This window comes from Pezoporus occidentalis, unplaced genomic scaffold, assembly GCF_034315485.1.
Source record: "Pezoporus occidentalis ecotype Australia unplaced genomic scaffold, CSIRO_AGI_Poc_V1 ctg136, whole genome shotgun sequence".
NCBI classification, from domain to species: domain Eukaryota; kingdom Metazoa; phylum Chordata; class Aves; order Psittaciformes; family Psittacidae; genus Pezoporus; species Pezoporus occidentalis.
Genome location: NW_026913168.1, coordinates 198158 through 216446, shown reverse-complemented (window position 1 = coordinate 216446; position 18289 = coordinate 198158). Strand labels below are relative to the sequence as shown.

Below are 18289 nucleotides of genomic sequence, written 5' to 3'. Positions count from 1 at the left end.
CTTTTCCTTCAGGCTGAGAGAGAGCAGCCAGCTTGGCTCTTCTGTATGGGAGAGGTGAAGCTTTGTGACTGTTCTGGAACTTAGTCCATAAATCTCATGCGTGCCTTCCTCTTCCACTCCACAAAACCAAGGGCATCACATCTTGGACACGCTTAGGTTCCATTAAGCAAGGGAATTCTTGAACAGGCTACTCTAGATACCAGAAACGTTTGTTCCCTTTGTGTACCATGTATGCTCCTGGTGTGCGCATGGGAAGGCCACGTCTGGCTCCATCTTACATCCTGTTCTTCCAGCCAGCCATTGCTCCTTTCCTATATGTTACTGTAACACAGAAATTGAACTGGGAAAAAAGATAAGCTATTAGTGCTAGGATGAGTGTTTAAACAAACAGCACTAATAACGCATATCCCAAATTTTAGCTGAAAGAAATACCCAAAGAACCTTTGAGTTTGCATCTTTCTTTGCAAACTCAGCTTTGTCTAAAGCCATTTTGATTTCAACGCAACTACTTTTTCAAAGGACTTACTTCACAAAGTTTATTCCAGGAGACAGCTTCCTATGGAGAAGTTGTATTAAAAAAGAAAAGAAAAGCCTGTTATTTTGCAACGAGTCAGTACAAATTTAATTCTGAGTATCTTTCTGACATCACTGATTTCCAAGTCACAAGGCTTGCTTTGCCTTATCATTTTTATTCCCATCTCCACCAGTTTCCTTCCCTTTCAGTTTTAATCTGTGATACTCAAATCTCCTCATCTCATTTCATTTCCATAAGTTTCCACATCTGGAATTAAACTGACAAACTCATACAGGTGTTTGAGGCAGCAGAGGACTCATGCAGTTCTCGGGGTACTGTGAGAGAGTAATACATTGTGTACCTGTGTTCCTAACCCTAATTATACTGAAAGACACTTGTATCAATTGAAAAAAAAAGAGGCTGCAACTTAACTTCTTCTGTACTGGAGCTATCAAGTAAACACTTTTCAAGACAGGTTGCTCTAAAGAGCTGCGTTTCAGCTCTGTTCCTTTGATGATCCATTTGCTTTTGTTCCTTCAGAGTTGGAAAGTGAAATGCTTTCTGACCATCACCTTCAGTAAGTATTATGGAAAAACAGATTAAATATAGCCCTTCTAGTGGCTGTTTTCACATTTTCTTTTTTTGGTTTCTTTTTTTTTCCCCTAAAGGTCCAGAAGGGGCAAACCTCTTTATTTACCACCTCCCCCAGGAGTTTGGAGACCAGGACATTCTGCAGATGTTCATGCCTTTTGGAAACGTTATCTCTGCTAAAGTCTTCATTGACAAACAGACCAATCTGAGCAAGTGCTTTGGTATGTCAAATTTAATAAATCAAATTGTAAAAACCACAGGCACTGTACTGAAAAAGGGCCAGGAAAGAAAATTAACAGCAATGTGAGAAATGTCATACTGGAGAGTCATTCCAAAAATAATGGACTGTTAATCCTCAAATGAGCGGGGAGATGCACAGACAAACTACTCCTAACTAAAAATTGCATATGAAAAAAACAATAATAATCTTCCAGTCTGACATCTCGCATGAGTGTGTCAAGTACATGAAACTAATTGCGCCCTATGTGGGGGAATGTCATTTAGTATACTATTAAACTGCCTTATTACGGATACCTAATTATTCTCTATTGTATAGCTGAGCCGCTTAAAAATGCTCTATGTTTAACCCATTACTTCTACATTACAGGAATTTCTTTCTTGTGAATTAAGTACAAGATTTTGCAATTAGTGGTTGAATGGTGTGTACGTGCAGTTCAGAATGCATTGTAGACAGTTGATGTCTAGGTACGCAGCTCCAGCTGTTGCAGGTGGGCTCTGGTGTATTACGGAAGGTAGTATCTCCCCTTACCTTAAGGGCAGGGATTAGGGGAGCCTCACGAGATCAGTGTAAGGTTTGCCAGAGAACACTTTGAGCTGCCAGAAAAGGGAAGGTGATATGTTGTTGTGTAACAGCTTCTGGGGTTGATTAAGTGGGCTGGTGTCTTCTGAATAGCCTAGGTGCACCAGTTCAGTGCTTTGATGAGTGGAGTACAGTATGTAAGTGAGTGGCAATCTGTTAGAGCATTGGTCTAATAATTGTGGTCTTATACAAGACATGAAGAGGGTCTGGGAAGGGAAAAGAATCTCTTAAAGATAAGTTTTATAAGGTTTGACCTAAAATACTGGAGCTTCTGTAAAAGTGACAGTACTTTCCCAGGGTAAAGGAATGCAACTGTAAATGACAAAGAAGTAACCAGTCCAAACAAACCCCTAGTTTCCAAAACTCTTTTGTGCTAACAGCGCTGCACTTAGCTCAGCACCATCCCTTAATTCTGAAGTGTCCCCATTGACATTGTCCCCATGAACCACACGTAATACATGTTTCTTAGCTTTTTTAAATATAGGTTTTGTTAAAATGTGTCTGTCTAAGGTCTTGTCTCTATTAGGGCCATTCAGGGGCCTCACAGCTACTGGACTTTAACCCATCTTGAAAGGGTTTGATTTTGTCCAAATAGCCACTGCCAAAACACAGGGAGAATTCATCAGGTTACTCAGAAATACCTATTTGAGCTGACATTCAAGCCTTGCCACAATATGAGTGGTTTTCACCCAAAGACAAACCCTGAGTAGACTAGGAAAGTTAACTTGGTTCAGAGAATGGTTGTAACATTCTTTCTGCATTTTTCCTTAGTTTTTCAGTTCATTTTTGAAGCATTCATCTCTTTAAGCTTTACAAAAAATTGTTCATATCTAGACTAATATAGTCCAGCGTGTTTCTGCAGTGGGTTAAAGCAGTCCCTGAGGCTGTAGCAAATTTGAAAAGTGGAATTGAAATGGACTCCCTATTGATCTGGAGCCAGATCTGTTAGTACGTTGGGGTTACGAAACCGTTGTTGAGGTCTGCAGGAATCATGATGAAATGTCAAATCAAGGTACGTTAATCGAAATGCATCAATTGTGGTGACTGCTGAAAGAACGTAGATTAGTTTGGGCAGGTGGCTTAATTCATCAGCTCACTTCCATATTTGCATTTTGTGGGTTTCCTTTTACTCTTTGATTCCCTGCTTACACATTTGGATTTATGGGACACAATTGCCTAATTTAGAATGATGCACCGAGCTTATCTCATTTGAGGGGTCAACACCCAATGGATGGGGGAGTCCTCTGCCTTTTTTCGCATTAGTCAGCCTTCACTAACATTTTAAATTCTCCTTCTTCCTTCCCAGATATTCTGCCACCAGTGAGAGAGTCCTGCTTTAAATACAAAGACTACTGCAGTGGCAGAGGAGGTTGAGATTTTCTGATTCGATAGGTGACTACTCCGTGATGCTGCCAATTGCAAGCAAAGCCAGAATTAACCCTGCTAGTTTAACATACTAGCGTACTCTGTGTGCACCTCCTCAGCTTAATTAGCAGCAATTATCTGTTTGTTGGTTTGGTCCCATATTTGTGTTTTTAAAACCTTTATTTTATCTCTATCTTCCCCCCAAGAAACAAGGACAAGAGTGCATCTAAAGAATCCATTTCGCTCCTGTATCATTAATGGTCATTGCTCTTGATACAGTTTGGGGGTTTTTTGTTGGTTGTTCTGGTGGTTTTTTTCCTTGTTGGAATAACAATAATAATGATAATAATAATAATAGTAATAATGGTAACAATAATAGTAAGAATGTTTTGTACATGCTTAGTGCTTTCTGCTCTGGAGTTTCCAACTCCCGCCCAAGTGTTCCATCAGATTAGAGCTGAGAACAGGTTGAAGACCAGAAAGGTGAAAAGATTGTCCAAGGGTTTCCACTGGCAGAAGTGGGAAGGGAAGGTGCATTCTGAGTAGTCACTGTAGTGTTATACAGTGATGAACTTCTACGTAACACTGCTTTTCAAAATGAAAAATTACTTTTCCTTGCAGAAAATGGACTTTGGCATTATTTGTTTTGTTGTCCACCTCAAGTGAATGCTCAAAGATTAAATGGTGCTGAGGATGATGGTTATGCCTGAAAGTGCTCTTCCATGAGTTCTCATGAGCTCCTGTTGATTCAGCAGACAAAGGGTTTCACTCTTTGAGCTCATCTCTCACCTTTCATAAACCTTAGAATAACAGAAATGAGAGAATAAAAGTAAGGCAGGGGAGGGGAAACCCAGTGACATCAGTCCATAAATGCAGTCTTCCTGATAGCAAAATTGCTACTTGAATGATTAAAAATATTTATCCTGATTATAGGGATACCTCGAGATTTAAAACAGAATTGCCATGACAGGGACTTTGAAAATTGATAAGAAACATCATCCCGTCCTCATGTAACCTGCTGTTTAAAATGCAGACAAAAAAATGATGAATGGGTACAATCACAAAAAGATAAATAAAGGGAGAGAATGCCAGATTCCACTGTAAGCTTTATAAATGAAGGTTCTTGATAATGGAGAAGATGAAATTGTAACGGGCTAATGTAGATATAGCATTCTGTGTGAAGAGACAAATTGGGAATCAGAATAACAACTGAATGATAAAGGCTGATATCACTGATGCAGCACAGAGGTTGTATGTTTGGGTTTGTGGCTGAGTCAAGGAAGATAATAAAGAGACATAGAGTGAGGTGACTTGTCACATCTCCCACTGAAGGTAAGCATAGCCTGAGCTAATCATTCTTCTGTCATCAGTGGAGGTGTCTACACCGGTGACATGAATGGTGGGTGGAAAACCTACCTCTGGGTGTGCTTGCTTCTCTTCATTCACCATTCATAGATACCATCTAAGTGACTAGTTTAAATCAGTTGCTTAACTTCCAGGTGTATAGAACTAGCTAAGAAGAAAAAGGATTAAGGTCATGAGAAGTTCATAGCACAATGCTGTTCTGAATGCACTTGAGAGAACAAAGTAAAGGTGAGGAAAGGAAAATGATGAATTGTCAAGGTAGGTAAGACTAGCAACATCTCAGTTGTGGAGCACCTGCCTGGAAGGTGCTACAGCTGCCTCCCAGCTCGTGGTTGGTCTCTTTTATATCTCTGAGGCAATCCTAGAGATCAAGGCTAAGTGAGATCTGTGAGCTGATAGAAGTAGACACAGGAGGGCAGTGCTAAGACAGTGATTGGAGTCATGTGAACAGATGAGACCTCCTAGAAGAAAATAGGGGAAAGGAAGAAAGGAAGAGAGTGATGAAACTATAATGGAGGAAATGATCTAGTGGAGAAAGTGAGGAAGTGACAAGTTACTAAAACCAAGGAGGGCATGGAGGAACATTTATTATCCCCTGAGGAGGTAACAAACCACAGAGCAACATGGATAGAGCGTATTGGCTTTGGCCAGGAGAAGGTCTGCAGAGATTTAAGCAAAAGGTGTTTTTCAGTGGAAGGAACAGAAGCTAACCTGAATTGTCAGAGAAGCATCTTAAGTTAAATACTTTGGTAAAGTTGATTTAAGGTGAAACCATAGGGATGGTCTAATAAGAAGAGCAACCAGACAAGGACCAGATGACTTGTAAGAGGTGGGTTTTCTTTACAATGGGGAAAGTGTATTACTCTGACATTGAAGATGGAAGAGGGCATCAGTGCCAGGTAAGCCAAAGCCATGAAAGAAGATGTTAAAATGATGGTAAAAAGAAGTTATGAATCAGAAAAGTACGTAGGCACTAACCCCAAGTGAAGAAAGGTGGTAGAAGAGAGGCACCGAGAAGCCTGCGTGTTAGGACTGAAAACAATGTGGGGGAAATCCATGCTTTAAGAGAGTGAAGGGATGTGTGTTGAAGGAAATTCAAGTGGAAAGAAAAGGGAGCGTTTCAAGGCAGCTGCACACGGGCAGGATGAGTACTGTAGTAATTAGCCAGAGCTGAGGCAGAGCAGCAGTTAGGCGAGCTTTGCAATTACAAGTGGGAGGCCCAGATATGAAAATGAATTTTGAGCTTCTGGGAGATTTGAGTCCATTATGAGCTGAGCATTTTTAGGCTCCAGGGGGAAAGACAGCTGAGCCAGGGCAGCCATTCTGAATTACCCAAGCAAGCATTATCCCCCTAGTTAGTGCTCACAACTGAGGAGCAGAAGATCTGGAGTTTTATTCAAGCCCTGCCACTGTCTTTACAATGCTGCTTAATTTTGATGCTTGCATACCTTTTTGGGGACTAAGAGGCTGAATTAATTAACCTTTAATGTACCTTGAGATCTTGAACTGGAAGGAGCTGTAAAAATACAAAATACTAATACTGCAACTATCCTAGGCTAAGCCCAAGGAGATGAGTGTTCCACAGTGCACAGGACCACTGAACACGAGCTTACTTTAGGGTGTGCAAATGTCTATAGGCGGTTTGGGTTTTGTTTCTAACCAGGCTTTTTGTTTCAGCTTCACATCTACAGACTGGCCTAATAGTACTTCCTAATAGACTGAGAGGTATGTAGATATTAAGTTGAAAAGTGTCACAGTAATATCCTCAGTCACTAAGGTAGCTAGATAAACAACAGATTGGAAACTGCATTGCACCAAAACTGGCCAACTGCATCCCAGCTCTTAAAGAAATATTATGAAGGTAAAGGGGAAGGAAAAGGAAACGGGAGAGGAAATGGGATATGAAATATAATCAGATCACTAATTGAAAATGAGGTAAATGTGTCGAGTAAATAGTATTAATAAAATCCTAACAAAACGCCTTCTGACATTGGTTCTAACCTATAGTTCACTTTCTCTCCTGCCTCCGTTCTGTGTCTCGTAGGTTTTGTTAGCTATGACAATCCAGTCTCTGCACAAGCTGCTATCCAGGCTATGAACGGCTTTCAGATTGGCATGAAACGCTTGAAGGTTCAGCTGAAACGCTCCAAAAATGACAGCAAACCTTACTGATCTTAACCCCAGATGCTTACTGCTCTTATTTTAGCTTTCTTAGGGTAAGTCCCATGAGCAAACCTGTCCTCTGCAGGGGATTAAGAAAGAACATAGAGCCAACCTTCACCAAGAGACAGTTATTTTTACAGTTACCACTTCCATTTCCCCACTTGTCCTTATTACACTTGGCTCCCATTTCCTAGCCAAGTACTTACTGAGTTGTGTTAGTGTATTTTGTTTTGCAGCATAATTTATCTCCTTTTCAAAAGAAAAAATAAACGTCTTGAAATTCAAAGCAGCACACACACACACACACACAAAATGTGCAATTTAACTCTGTGAACCCTGGTGCCATTAGCACACAATAAAAGTTGTTTTCTATGGATGGATCGTATTTTGCCAGGGTGGCACCAGCAGTTTATAGGTTAAACGAAATGGCCTCATGCCAGTTGAAGCACTTACTTTGCAGCAAAAATTGAAACAAGTCTTTCCACTACATCAACTTGGTTTTTGAGAAGATTTGATTATTTCTTTTTCTTTGGGTTCAAATCAACGTATTGTTCTATATTAGTCTGATTTTACACTGGTCGTCTTTATATTTCACTTTTTTTTAAGTTGGGTTTTTCTTTGGAAAGGATTAATGTAAAAAAGATTTAGAGATCTGTTTCTAAAGCTACAGGGTTTAAAATAAAAAAAAAATAAAATAAAATGAGTGACAATACTTGATGTTTCTTGAGAGATAAATTTAATAATAATAATAAAAAAAAGCCACAGGCCTGTAAATTTTATTTGTAAAAAGCATTTCTATTTTTATACAAAATTTTTACTGCCTCAGAAATAATGGAATTTATTTATTGCCTATTGTTAACTTATTGGATAACTAAAGAGCAGCTCTCTATGCTAGCTAGATCCTTTGAAGTAGTCTCTAGAGTAATTGTGCCAAGAATGGGCGCTTTTTCACTGTTGAACCCTACCCCCTTTACAGTTCATACTTTTATCCTCTTGTTTGTATTTGTCTGGTTATTTTGTTCGTAGTTTCCATTACCTAGTTTAAAGTTTGGTTGTCTGACCTTTCTCCCCCTTCTCCCCGTACCTTTCTGTTACATTTGTAGAAACTGGTTCTTTCCTCTCCTTTCTCCCCAAAGAGGAATCCATTCTCTCTGAGTCCTTTCAGATGGATTCCTTTGGGGTTCCATTGTGCTCTTGTTGACGAGTATTGTAAGTTAATGCAAATTATGTGAACGGCTCGTAGACTCTACTGATAAAAAAGATTTGCATTAGTTTTCTCCTGCACCCATAAAAGTGATTTTGTTTGTGCTGCATAGATTCTGTGTAACTTTTTTTCCTCTTCCTTGTTTTTTCCCTAGACATCTCCATGCCCGTTAGCCCATCGTTTGCCTAGCATGTCCCTGTGGCGTCTCAAAAACCAGTTTCATCGTCCCGTCATTGTTTCTGATGTCTTTCTGACCTCACATCATATTTGGTTCTCCTACTGACCTTTGATCTAGTTTGACCTTTGAAATTTGCATGTGACCTCATCTAGCTATGAATTCTGGGAAGTCAATGTGAAAAAACATTGCTGCATTCATGCAAGACTGAAATTTATTATTAGATAAATTAATGATAGGATTTAAAAACAACCTGTGGCAAAATGTTTTTTCTTTCTTTCTTTCCTTTTAAATTTTTTTTTTTGGTTTCTCTTTTTTTCCTTTGGGTTTTTTCCTTTGGGTTTTTGTTTTCTTTTGGGTTTTTTCTTCTGTTCTTGTTTTTCTTTTTTTCCTTTTTTTCTTTTTCATTTAGTAAAAAATAAAAATAAAAAAAAAAAACAGACTTGAAAGTATTATACAGGGATTGGCATTCTGCCTGGTCACTGGTGACAATAGCAATATGTGTCCAGAGGCACAGAATGTTGGTTTCTAACAGACTACTTCCAAAACAGTTTGAGAAATAAAACTGTCTGATTTTAAGTCTCTAGAGGTCTGTAATAGTTTTTACATTTTTCAGGCAGTGTAAAGTTTTTTGATAAGGCCATTTTAGGTGGCTCACTTTCTCATTAAAGTATATATATAGAACCACTTTTTGTAGATTAGTATAAGAAAATATTTACCCTGTTTTAGGGCAAATGCTACCTACTTGTGTCACCTTTTGCTGAACTGACTCACAGTTAGACAATCCATGGTTTAATGCACATGAAATTACCTATATTTTATACTGTTTCAATGTACAGAAGAAAGGTTACTGTAAAATGTGTTACGTTGGTGCTTCTGTGAATTAAGTTGTGGTTTCATCATGAGTCTTATGGTCTTAAGTGTTCTATGTTTATAAAAAACGAGTTTAAAATTGGTTTACTTGAACAACAAGAACAAAAACAAGATTCAAAAAAAAAAGGAAAAAAAAAGAAAAAAGTTGTTTGCTTAAAAAAAAAAAGAATTTCATGTGAAAAATGAAAAAATATTCCAGAATAAGTTTGTGTTGGCTTGTGACGCATTGATGTCATTTTTTTATCGTGAACAATTTAGATGTGTTTGTGTTCAGCAAAATGTGATCGGTTTTTCTTTTAAAGGAAAAATAAAAAAAAACAGTGAAACTATAGTGCCAAATTCCAAAGGTACTTTCTTCCTAGAGCTTCAGTGTGTTTCTCGTGTGAAGTAATTTGATAACATGGGTATTTTATTATGTGTTTTGTATAAATCCCTAATATTTAAAGAAAAAAAAGAGGTTAAAAAGTTTGTTAACTTGCTATCCTGTGGTCTTGTTGCCTGAAATTGTTATTGTTTGTTATTTCTCTTTGATGTTTTTTGTAAAACATTGTATAAGTGCCCATGTTTCACTTTTTTAACCACTCTGCACACATCAATGCTGTGAAAGCAAACCTCACTATGTATTTTCTTCATATTGTATGGAAACCTCTAAGGTGAGAAAGTTTTGAACTTTTAACCCTTTCCACCCAGAGCTGTCTTGAGTGTTAATACCTTTTATACATTCACCATTTTGCTGTTTATTTTTATATATATATCTATATCTATAAATATATATATACTTAGTTTTTTGTGGTTTATTTAATACATGGTTGAAATCAGAACAATGCACAGGGCAGATCTGAAGGACAAAAAAATATTTTACTGCTGTCTAAATTTCTTCTGTATCTATAACTAAAATTATTTAAAACAGTAATTAACTTGTGGTTTTCCTTTTTAGATTTTGGGGATTTTGTCTTTTCTTAAAAGAGCTTTTAATATGCTGCTGGAATATGCTATTCAGTATTAATAAAAGAAAAGAAAAAGAAACAATTCTTTAATTATCTATTCTGTGAGCCACTCCCAGACCGGAGTGGTAAATCCACCATTTGAAAACCTTGAGGAGAAAAAAAGAAAATAAAATCATATTTTTGTAATTTAAATAAATGAACTTTTGCTTAAATCAGATGCACTAGATCTTCCTGGGTGAAAATTCAGTGTGCACTGCAGTTAAACTACTTTTTATGGATAAAGTTTACATACACTGTAATGTTTGGTGTTATCTGGCATTCTTTGTAACGGCAATATGTTGGCTTACTCCTGCAGACACTCGAATAGAGAGGAGTAACTTTACTCATACAAGTAGTCCATGGGAATATATATGTGATTGATGTGGGTGTTTGCTGGAGGAAGCTCTGTGTAAGGAACCAGAAAAGAGATGCTGGTAGCCCTTTTTACTGCCTTGTACGTCTGATTAGATTGCATTTCTACTGCACAAGTAGCGGCCAACAACCAAATTGGGTTCTTTACTACCTGTATAGACAATTCATTGCCAATCCAATGTGTGTGAGCAGCAGCACTTGCTACTGATGATAAAGTGCCATACCTTCTTCCACTTCCTATTTGTATCCAATTCTATTTGAAGCCACCTAAAGTTAAATACAAAGCCCTATATGAATGACATCAGCTGGTGCACTCTTGTCTCTCATCCCCAACTTAAATGCTTCTTTATGTAGAGCCCTGGGATGGAAAGGACTAGCCTCTAGTGATGCAAAAAAGTTTCCTTCTTATAGCACATGCACTTATAAATAAATGATCTATACTTTTCTCACGTATTTTTACTACTGCTGGGGCCTTCCTACACCCTTTGAGGGCTATTTTGTACTACTTGCAGCAATTTTGCGTATTCAAAGTATCATCTCACGTACGTTATATTATATATATGTACATATATATATAATATGAGATCATCATTTGGATTGTTTAGACTGTTTCACTAATTCTTTCTCATTGTACACACCGTATAAATTTCCAAAGCTTTTTTAGATGCCCTAGTGTTGTCCTGTGGGTTTACCAGTCAGTCAGAGCAGTGATGCCTTTGGTCCTCAGGCAGTGTAACTCGGCATCGGGCTGCCCCGAATTACACTACATGGGACATTGGCTTAGCAGTGGGAAAGGCGGAGTGTTTCTGTGCTTCCAGGCAACTGAGATGGGTCATTGCTGAGAAAAATGTCCATCTTGATAAAAAATAAAAGAAATTCCAGTACAAAACCAAAAACCCAAAAATACACCTCCTTGGAGGCAAATTAACTACCAGATCTCTTTCAATATTGAAAGGACAAAGCTGCAAGGGTGCAAGGGCCTAATAAGAGAGGAAGAAAAACAAGGGAAATTGCTTTACAAAATTCTAATCAAAAGACTAGACTAGTTGTTTTTTTTCAAATTAGCTAATTGCAATGAAATGGCAGTCCTCAAAGGAGTAACAAGTTCATCTTTCTTTCACCATAGGGGTTACAGTTCCTTGGCTTGTGCTACTCTGGAATCATTTTACTGTTTCTGTTTTTATTATCTTAAGTGCTAATTAACAAAAGGAAAAAAAAATATCCTGTAGTTTCATTACCTTTTTGGATAATGTCATACAAAAAAAAAAGACAAAAAAAAGAAAAAGAAAAAAAAAACAAACCTATGTACTTGTGTTTTTTTTGTGCTGTGAGAATTGTTGTTTGTAGATTAAGAATACTATCATTTTGTTTAGAATGACAAACTAGTTTTTAAGTATTGTCTGAGAAAAGCCAAAGTTAATGCAATCTAGTGGAAACTGTAAGACCATTTGAGTATTGTTTCTGTTTTATTGATGCATTTGGATTTTGTTGTTTGATGGAATTTGAGCCAAAAAAAAAAAATAATCAAAAAAGAACAAAAAAAGGCAAAAAAAAAAAAAGCAGGCTTTCCTATTTCTACAACTTGATTGTACTTATGCATTTTGTACCAGTGGAACTTTTTATACTGGAGATTAAAAAACAAATGGAAATTTTTGTGGCTTACTCTCGTGGGCCCCCTCGATCATGACTGATTTTCAAGTTTGATTTCTGGACGGTAGAAGGAGAGTTGGTTTTGTTTAGAGAATTCAAAACTTTGGCTTGATTTCTTTTTTTCCCTTTGCTTATATCTAGTGTTTAGAATTTTGTCTTAACAAAAGCGGTAAGTTTCACTTTTTATTCTGTATCGTGCAGTTACACAATAAGGTAATTAGAATTAGGAGTACTCGGTCACTTTGCGTGGATAAATGTATTAGTTAAAACGTTAGGGGTTTGCTTTTTTGCTGTTTAGATCAGAGTTTTTTCTGATTCTTCTGTCCTCATTGTGAACATAACCGTGTAGTTGAAACAGTCAGACTTATTTTTGTAACGTATGTTATTGTGTGATGCAGTTTTTTGCTTCTGTCTCCAATATTAAACCATTTTCCTAATACTTGTCTCTCTACTTTGTGTGTTGTATTGTTGGTGGTCATTCTGTGTTGGTAATGCATCTACACACCTCACTGTTTCACGTGCCTGTTTTTTTATTTTCTCTATTTGTTGGTTGTGTACAAAAGATACAGTCGATTCCACCTAAGTGAATATCTGATTGGGGGGCAAAAGAGGATTTGTACATTTTAGACATGTTATGCTTCCTTTGATTTTTATTTTGCTTCTCTCTTCCACCCCCTAGTCATGCCTTATCACTTGGATAATCCATCTGAGCAGGAAGCATTTTAAATGAGCTTCCTGCAGAGTCATATTGAAGGTAGCTTTTGTTAGCCCTCTAACTGCAAAGCTTCTGCACACAAACACACAGAAGCCACCTGAAAAGTTGTTCTTTTTCCTTGTTCTGACATTTCGGTCAGTGTGCGAAATGTGGATTCTGGAGATAAATTCTTCCTAGTCGTTAAAAGAAAATTATAATAATAATACTCTGCCACTACTTCGCAGAAGCACATGAAACAGTCAGGAAAAGGAGGATATAGCCTTGGGATTTCTTCCAAACTGCACAGTAATCTGATGGCATATGGTGTTAGTCAAACTCTCCTAATCAATTAGTCAAACTAATCACATCTTAACTAGGGCTGTGAGAGCCTGCGGAAGCCTACCAGGTGATTCAGCTTGTTATGTGCAGTTGTACAGCTAATAATGACAAAATAAAATGAAATCCAAGTGAGCACAGGAAGACTTTCTATTAAAGCCAGTGCAAGTTAAGGAAAAAAAGACCAAAAACAAAAAGATAAATAAATGATGGGGGGAAAAAAATCCCCTGGTGTTCAGAAGGGTGATATTTTTGCTGTGGGCTTACAAAGCAGATCATTCTCAGCATTGGCTAATAGTATTACACAAATCTCAAAAGGTACAAAAGAAATACCATAGCACTTCTTTTCTCATTATTTTTTACAGTTGGCTTTTAGCTTTTTTTATCCTTTCATTTCCTATATTTTTTTCCTGCTCACAAGAATCTCTCTGCTCTCCCCCAACTGGTGTCTATCACGATGAAATAAAAGCTGCGAGAGAAAAAAAAATCTATGTTGTTCTGGTTTACAAAAAGTCTCTCTTCTCTCCTCTGATCACAGATACAAACCTTACAATTTGGAGGGGGGAGGGGGGGGGAACAAAACTAACCAAACCAAACCCAAGGAGGAGAGAGAAGCACTGGCAAGTGCTCTCTGGAATTCAAGCCATACGCCCCTGTCCCTTTCCTTTGTCCCACTTTCTGTGATGCTCAGGAATCGAAGACCACTTTAAAGTGCTCTTATGAGACCCAAACAACACTCCTCCCTCTTGTCTCCTCTCCCCTGGTCTTTCTGGCACTCTGGCTTTGGCTCACACACACAAACACACACACAGACCCCCGCTCAAGTAAAGTCCATGGCGCACTGAGTGTTCCGTGTGGTGTCAGCAGCGACTTTGGCTCCTGCATTTGGAAGGGTTTTGACATTTTCGGGTTTCTCATGAGTTGGCCTGGTTATCACTGATCAAAATATTTTTATTACTTCTTTTTTCCTGCTTTTGTCCTTTTCTTTTTCCATGAAAGGCAAGTAAGTGATGAGTCTGAAGTCCCAGACAAGCTCAAGTGTCCTGTTGCAGGGTCTGTTGTCAGAGGTCAGGGGTCCAAGTTTAATGTAAAGCCAGAGGAGCTTGTAGTGGACAGCCCAGGCAGGAAAGCCAGTGGTCAGACTATATCCTGGGCCTTTGACATCCCTAGAGTTTATGATCCCAATTTGGATAATTTTGACACCAGTGGATTCAGTTAAGTAAGTCTTGACTTGCATGAATGGTGAATCAGAATTGGTCTCTTGGGTTTTTAGGTTGCTGTGGATGTTTTCTGTTTTCTTTTTTCTTATTTCTCCAAACTTGGTCTTAGGAAAGAAACTAGAGCTTTGTGAAGGGTCTTTTCTTCCAAAAATACAACTGAAAAAAAAAAGACTTATGCTGCAGTTGGGTTTCTTTTAATACTCAGGGCTGAAAGATACAGGTTTTTCTTTCTTTTTTCTTTCTTTTTTTTTTTTTTTTCCTTTTTCTATTTCAACAATGGGGGAAAAAAATGAGTTCCTTAAAGCAATGCAGCTGAACAGTTTGTCCTGCTTAAATGCATGCTTTTAATTTCAATTATGTAAGGCACCTTGCAGTGTTAGCAAAATGTCTCTTTGTTAGCTATATGTGTATCGCCATGGGAAATTACCAAACTGTCACAAGACTTGCTGATTAAAGAATAGCCTGCCAGAGTGTGTGTGCCTTTGCCCAGTGTGACTTTTAGGTATTAGGCTAAGGAAAACAGTTTATCAAAATGTAGTGTGAATCATTCCTGATAAGTGAATAAAGCATTGTGACCAAGCAATCAGATTATTCACTTATCAGGAATCGACTGTACTGATAGTTTGCCTGATTGTTTTTGTTCCTCATCTCTGTTGTAGTTCCACTACTTTGCTGTGTTCTGTTTTTTCTCTCATGCTCTTAGCAAAATCACTGGGAATATCCCTTCGTGTGATCATGAAACATGCTACTGAGTAACAAATAAAAAAAAATTAAAATATAAAAATGATATCTTAACAAAATCTATGCACTTGCTATCAGGAACACAATACTGGATGTGTCTTATATATATTGAACTATAATAGTATTCGATTTCTTAAATAAAGCTTAAGAAAGGATTCTGTTGTCTGTAAAATTTTATGAGCATTAAAATGGAAAAACAAAAACCTGTTTCTAGGGTTGGGCGCTTTTTGTTGTATGAGACCTTACTGGGTGCATGGTCTTGAACCATGCCCAGGCAACTGCTTTATAATTCGGTCGATCATAAATAACAGAGACCTCGAAAACTGGGCTCACTGAAGTGTGCGGGGAGAAAAAGTCTTATCATTCAGTGACTTGCAGCAAAAGATGCTAAAATGCAGAAATTTGTATCTTTCTCTGTATTTGCAAAAGCAAATCACGTGCTTTTGCACTAAAACTAAGAAATAGCTAAAATATGTGAATCCGAAAATGTAATGAACGATCCTATATCACTTCCACAAATGATACTGCTTTTGGTATGTGACTTTTTTTCCCTCCTGATCCTAGATAGGTTTAGAATGAAAAAATGAAACCCTGTTTGTTCAAACTCGCAGATTGAACACTGGAGGTCAAAGCATCTTTTTTGCAGAAGATGTGTGGCTTCCTGTGCGCTTCCTGTATCCAAACCTTCTCTTAGGAAAACATTCTCACATCAGAACCCATGAATTAAATGGGAATCAAATAGCTAAAACTGTTGAGTAAATTGCAAAATCCATTCCTTCAATGGCTGTGTATTTGCCACAAAATTGTAGGTGTTGAACAACCAGATTTTCATGGAAATACCTGGGCTTGTATTTAGGAAACTCAATGATGTCAGCCTTTGGCAGAAAGATCCAGGAGAGTGGTGGGGATTGCTTTCTTCTCTTCTTTTGAACTGCATTACTGCCTCACTTCTCATATGCCATTATATTATCTGAAAAAAAAAAAAAAAAAAGGAAAAGAAAAGAATAATTAAATTGTGGAAAACTATCCGCTGCTTGTATTATTCTCCTCTATTGATACATATTTAGCACACATTACTGGGCTCGACAACCAGCAACCAGGTTCGTTAAACTTGTAAGCCCAAAATACTGCACCACTGGAGAGGATTGTCCCTGCTGGGCAGCAGGATGGTTCTGTCCATCCACATCTGCACAGAGGTGGGGGCCCAGCCCTTTTTTTTGGGCTGTTGATGTAACACAGATATTAAGTAATAGCAACAATTAACTCATATTTGTATTCCCTCTGATTTTCCTCCTTAGCAGACTTTCTTCTTTCCTTTTTTCATTAAAGGGAGCTGGAAAGTTGCAGTCATTTTCTGAATCATTCGCCCCTGTTGATAACCTAATTGTTTTACATGAATGCTAATATTTCCCTCTCACACATTTATATCTATCAGCTAAACCAGCACTAAAGTAAACTCTTCTGGGATACATTCCTATATCAATTAGCAGGGATTTATGCTTCAAAGCGCTGTTAACGGGAGTGTGCTTTTTAGCATAAACAATTGGCAATAGGTCTGGTGGACTTTATTTCATAAACAAAGAAGCATTTGAATCTTAAGAGACTTCCTGAAGATGGTACCCCAGGGAGTGATGTCCCAGCCTCCCCAGGCTGCTCTAGGGACATCACACTCACAGGACATGCATAATTTGCTGAGTTCCAAGCAGAAGGAGACAGTGGTGGTTTGGAAAGTGAGTTCACTTCTGGTACAAAGTTTTCCTGGTATTTTTCCTCCTGAAAGCCTGCCTGAGAGCACACGAGGCAAAACTTTCAGCATTATCTTGCATCGCTCTGACTGATGGCTTGGGAAGTTTCATTCTTGGTTCATCCACATTGCATCATGCCATGGGGTGGGGATCACAGAGGTGTTGGAGGGAGGGGGTTTGGGAAGAGGCCGAAGGAAGACCAGGGATGAGGTCCGATGAGAAAGAAAATGGTGGGCTTATCAGCTCCCTGAACTGTAGGTTTCACAGCTCCATACCATTGAGTAGAGTTAGAGAGGACCAGTAAATCACCAAGTGTTACTTTTCACATGTAGGACAACATAGTTCCCCTATCCATGTCCATGTCCAAGTCCATACTTGATCAAGTCAACAAATGTGCAACCAAAAGGTTTCTGTCTTCTTAACCCAAAGCCACTGGGAGTTGGGGTGAAAGTCCAGCACTTCCCAGAGGTGCCCAATCTGCTGAAGCCCTGCCTGAGCTTCTGCAGATGTTTTCTCTGTTGGTTCTGGGTCTGCTCAGTTGTGCTGCATTAGAGATCCCCTTTGTGCCTACCATTTCACTCCCCAGAGGCACTCATAAAAAGGTCTTGAGTTGCTTTTCATCCTTCTTTTTCCTAAAATAAATATATCATGTTCTGGAAATATCTACGTACAATAATGGGGGGTTTAGCCCCATTTCTGTGATTTATTTCTGCGATTTATTTCTGCAACTCTTTTTTTCTTCTTTTTCTCTTCCTTTTTCCCTGGAATCCTTTCTACCAGAAAGGGCACCAAATCCGGATGTGTTACTTCAACATCAAGCCTAGTGACGCAACATGCAGACATTAAAAATTTCATCCCTACTCTACACTGAATTACACGGTCAGGGATTGCATCAGTCTCTGCAAAGGATAACATGCAAAAGCCACGAAGCACCAGATCGGCAGAATTCGAATCATAGAATCATAGAATCATTAGGGTTGGAAAGGACCTTAAGATCATCCAGTTCCAACCCCCCTGCCATGGGCAGGGACACCTCACGCTAAACCATATCACCCAAGGCCTCGTCCAACCTGGTCTTGAACACTGACAGGGATGGAGCATTCACAACCTCCCTGGGCAACCCATTCCAGTGCCTCACCACCCTAACAGGAAAGAATTTCCTCCTTATATCCAATCTAAACTTCCCCTGTTTCAGTTTTAACCCATTACCCCTTGTCCTGTCACTACAGTCCCTAATGAAGAGTCCCTCCCCAGCATCCCTATAGCCCCCCTTCAGACACTGGAAGGCTGCTATGAGGTCTCCACGCAGCTTCTCTTCTCCAGGCTGAACAGCCCCAACTTCCTCAGCCTGTCTTCGTACAGGAGGTGCTCCAGTCCCTGATCATCCTCATGGCCTCCTCTGGACTTGTTCCAACAGTTCCATGTACTTTTTATGTTGAGGACACCAGAACTGCACACAATGCTGCAGGTGAGGT

General features: G+C 38.6%; 1 protein-coding gene across 14 annotated transcripts in view; it reads left to right on the top strand.

The window, feature by feature from the left end:
• Positions 1 to 13677, top strand: part of CELF2 (CUGBP Elav-like family member 2) — a 563459-nt gene extending 549782 nt beyond the window's left edge. For 13 of the 14 annotated variants that reach the window (XM_062609318.1, XM_062609307.1, XM_062609306.1 and 10 more), the window contains 2 exons: positions 1183 to 1326; positions 6700 to 13677. In XM_062609318.1, coding sequence (XP_062465302.1) covers positions 1183 to 1326; positions 6700 to 6827 — 272 coding nt within the window. In that variant the 3' untranslated portion in view covers positions 6828 to 13677. The remainder of the gene's footprint in view (positions 1 to 1182; positions 1327 to 6699) is intronic. The other variant, XM_062609304.1, reaches the window with a different exon arrangement.
• Positions 13678 to 18289: the final 4612 nt, after the last annotated feature.